The sequence below is a fragment of the Rosa chinensis genome, chromosome 3 (genome assembly GCF_002994745.2).
Source record: "Rosa chinensis cultivar Old Blush chromosome 3, RchiOBHm-V2, whole genome shotgun sequence".
NCBI classification, from domain to species: domain Eukaryota; kingdom Viridiplantae; phylum Streptophyta; class Magnoliopsida; order Rosales; family Rosaceae; genus Rosa; species Rosa chinensis.
In genome coordinates, this window is record NC_037090.1 from 19,435,458 (window position 1) to 19,440,054 (window position 4,597).

General features: G+C 37.9%; 1 protein-coding gene across 1 annotated transcript; it reads right to left on the reverse strand.

Annotated features, from left to right (window-relative positions):
- Positions 1–3,578: 3,578 nt before the first annotated feature.
- Positions 3,579–4,597, reverse strand: LOC112195156 (NDR1/HIN1-like protein 10). Its single transcript, XM_024335515.2, has one exon. The coding sequence runs from the start codon at positions 4,498–4,500 to the stop codon at positions 3,775–3,777; it is 726 nt and encodes a 241-aa protein (XP_024191283.1). The 5' UTR covers positions 4,501–4,597; the 3' UTR covers positions 3,579–3,774.

Below are 4,597 nucleotides of genomic sequence, written 5' to 3' on the forward strand. Positions count from 1 at the left end.
AATACACAAAGGGAGGGGGACCAAAACCAAAACCTCTCATACCAAACAGAAAACAGCTATAGGAAAAAACAACTAACAAAAACGGAAATTCGGCATTCCCAAACTGTCACTCTGACAATGTCGGTCAATGAAAGGAGGAGCTAGATCCCACCAAGTCAGATCACTAGAAGTCGCACCGTAATTCGCTAATGCATCTGCAACGCGATTCCCTTCTCGAAAGATATGTGAAGATCGGAATTGCATTTGAGAAATACGATATAAACAATTACCCCACTCAATACGAAGCTGCCAAGGCACTAAATCCGGGGACTGCAGAAAGTTTAGAACTAGGGAAGAGTCAACTTCTAGCCATACATGTTTCCAGTCCCTTACCCAAGCTAGCTCAATAGCCTTAATGACAGCCATTACCTCTGCCGCTATCGAACTAGGAATGTTATGATTAGAAGCAAAGGCACCAATGAAATCTCCTCTGTAGTCACGAAAAACGGCTCCATAACCACAACGGCCTGAATCTTGCTTCCAAGCACCGTCAGTATTTATTTTCACCCACCCAAAAGGAGGAGGGAACCAATTAACCTCAATAACTGACGGAGTACGGCGCGGCTTGCATTGAACTCCGAAATGCTTCAACACTTGAAGATCAAGAAGAGAGTTGGTCATATAGCCGGAAGCAATGCGACTTGCAGCTTGAACATGCCCAACAAGAAGAGATGTAAAAGGTGATTATTGAGGCTAGGTTTTCATTAATCAACATGCATGCGAGATGGATGCATGAGATCAAAGATGGGTAGGTTTTCATTAATCAACATGCATGCGAGGTGGATGCCTGAGATCAAAGATGGGTAGTGAGGTTAAGCTAAGGAAGTAGAAAACATGCTCTTCGTAGTATGACAGGTTGGAAGAGAGAATCATTGCTAGAAGATCCTAATTCCTAACAATTGAAATAATGCTCCTAATATGAGATTATCTGCATAATTTGAAGAGCTTGTACTCTACTTTTTTTTTTTTGTATATGATATTTTATTCATGTCAACATTTTTCATGCATTCCAGTATGAATACTTCCAAGACGAAACTTATGAGTTATGACCGGTAGTAACCGGATTCGTCTTATCTTGTGACTAGGAGTAAAACACCGGATTCATGTTATCTTGTGAAACACTGGTTTCATGTAGGGTTTCCGCAGGATTACTTTTAGGAGGGTCAGAAGCACTCTTTAAATTAATTAAAAAAAAAATTTCCAAAAAAATATAGAACTCTTTGGCAGTTTTAGAAGCACTTGATGTTAGTTTTGAGAAGCACTTGTCTTTCTCATATAAAAGCGCTTTTGTCAAATTTAAGAAGCTCTTGTCAAATTTAAACAGCGCCTTTTAGGCTTTTCAGAATCAGTTCCAAACAAACTCTTTATTTACGGTCTCTACAGTGCGACTTACTTAGGACCCAAAAGCTTTGGGTCCGTTCTTTAGTGGTGGACTAAACTTAATAGACCAAACTCTTCTCTTTTCAATATTAGACCATACTAGGTATGAAGCCTGCACGATGTTACGGGTATTTTATATGCTTGAATTTTATTATTTATATGGTTAATTACAAATATTGGATATATTATAAAACTAGAGGATGATATTGTTTTACAGGTTGTAAAATCTGGAAAATAGAAACTCATCTGAGCTTGTCTTATAATGCAGTATGAAAAAATGGTGATGACTGAGTTTGCCAAAAACTGAGTTCATTTGCCTACTTATGCTGCCATCTCTTTGTAAGTGCTTCAAAAAACATCTAAAATAAACTTATAGCTAAACAACTTACAAACTCTGGCTTACTAAATCGGCCATCATGGCAGGGACTGTGATTAGAGAAGTCACATTTTGTTGTCCTATGGCTTAATTTTATCTAAATACATGGCCTCTAACCATAAGCATTGCCAGTGCTGATGACATGCAAACCACCAATGTGGCAGAGTGGAGCAGTATGCAAATACAACTGCAAATAACCACGCAATTCTACATTCAAAGCTCATTCAATTCCTTCAGCTAATCAAATTTGTGACTCAACTCTGCTGCTTCTACACTGAATTCTGATCCAAAGAGACTCACACACTTCTGATATTACATAGCTATAGAAAGCACACAATGAATACATTTTCCTCACCATAGCTAACCACCACGATTTTTGCTAGGGACTGTACTATAAAGGCAGAGTTGCATATGGCAACTCCCTTTGGCCATCCTGAGGTTCCTACATATATAATCAAAACAGAATTCTCTTACAAATTTTATCTAAATTTTTTCTGTAGTTATATGAATAATTCTCACATACATAAAGATTCTTTTTATACTAAGGTTTCAAGAAAGACAACCGATGGAAGATCAATCTAGTTTCAAAGAAATGAAGGGGGGGAAGGAATTTAAATGATGTAATACATTTGCTGAGAAATTTCAATAGAGAACCACTATTAAAAAAAGTTTGATCAATGGATTAGTGACGAGGAAATTAGTCATTGGTTGAAATATGTATGATAAATAATACATAGAATCAAATGATGAGGAAAAGAAGAGCATCGAGAAAATTGGTGAGGCATCTTAGGCGAAGTTTCATGTCATTGATCAGAAGGCGGGTAGCTTCCAAAAGGACACAACACTACTAGTTTTTGGGAATCTCTCTAATGAGAACTTTAGAATAAGACGAGGAAATTGTTAAAAAAAGTTTGACAAATTTATATTGGTCCATATCAAGAAGAGCAAAGGAAAACCTCTTTTAGACTTTAGAGCACTCAACTCCTTGATCAATCTTATTGAAGAAGGCATTAGAAAGTGGGCATTAAAAATATAATTATGGAGTACATAGGCTGTGGAGGAAAGCAATGGCATCCCCCGCCAACTGTTTATATACAGTTTGCATTTCTTTTTTCTGTGGTTTGCATGCTTTTCTTTTTTCTTATTCCATGTATATCTGTATGCTCTGCATTACCCTGCTGCAGAATCTGTTGCTGATTTATCTAAAACATGGGGGCCTGAAATTTTAGAACTGTAGATGCTGTGCATATATGTCTCTATGCACATCCCAAATGGTTCAACCAGTTGAGACCAAATTAAGCAGGTGGCAATGCACCTTCAAATTTGTGTGTTCTGCTGGTTTTCATGTCTGCTTTATTAGTTAGATATGGAAGGGATTCATCTAATGTTGGAGATGGTTTAGTAGCTAGTTCATATCCATTATGGAGATGAAAAGGCTAGGAAAAGAAAAAAGAATCAAAGTCATCTAGTAACATTATTGGATCATTCTTCGTTCTTCAGAGTTAATTAGTAATTAGTCTTTTGATAACCCGGAGTCATAAGGAAGAAAAAGAAACGAGTTAGGACTATGAACTAGTAGAGATGCATTTGGTATAAGTTCTGGGAGTAAATTGTATTCCCTTGTTTGGCATTATAATCCTATTGCCATTAGTCCATTACCATATATGAGTGAAATAGCAAAAAGTACTCGATCCAAAGCCACTGAAGCTTTACAAATTAAGTTATGAAACAAGCGATAACTGAATATGGTTATTGCAAATGACAGTGTTACATGAGAGGGGTGTCCAAAATGGGGTGGCTATAGCCCATTTTAGTATTTTACTAGTGCCGAAACAGAGAATTGTCTTCTCTGTTTGGTATACATCTTCAGAATTCAGGTCATTCAGTAATGGAGCTTATTGTGCAATAATTGTAGTAAAACAAGTTATTTGAGAAAATCTATTACGCATTCATATATCAATTCTGTGGTAGCATCAGTCTTAAGGAAATATACCAACATCGCCACACCTTGTAGCCTTGAAACCACCACCAGATGTCTCATTAGTAACACTTACAGGAAGTTTCAGCTTGCAGTTGATCTGCTGGTCATCGTAGGTTACCGGTGTCAAAAACTTGACCTTATTGTTTCCATACCTGATCTTGACCCGAAAAGTAAGCTGCACAGTAATACTATACACACCAGCAGCAGTCTCCTTGTCAAACTGGGAGATGTCACGCTTCCCGAATTTCACCAACTGCTGCTGCCCTTGAAGCACCAGATGATGCAAAAAAGTTGTGTTCTTGTGGCCTTGGTAAAATGGTACTGAATCCATCAAATTTACGAGGCCAAACTTCTTCTTTCTGTAGCTAGCAGACACTGTCATGCTACGGTAGTCAATGCCGACCCTTCTATTGGGGTTTCTGATGGTAATGTTGAGGGCGAGGTGATAGTGAAGATTAGCACCGGTGTTGTTTTCACTACTGTTAAAATTGAATTGGGTTAGAGAGGCATTCGTAACAGTAAATCTAGGCTCCTGAGGAAAGAAGATCAGCCAGAGAATAAATGCGAACGCTCCAAACCAGAAAATAATGTGGCAGATTATGCAGCGGCACAAGAGCACCCATTTCGCCAATCCAGTAAGTTTTCGCAATGAAAACCCTCCAGGAATTGGTTTGAGAATGCAACAACAGACTTGAACCATGGAGATAGTATTACTTGGGGCCATGATTCAAAAAATGAGACGAACGAATTCAACAGAGTTGAAGGGTGTATATATATATATATATATAAGTGGCTAGGTCGATCTACTTCATATATCAGAG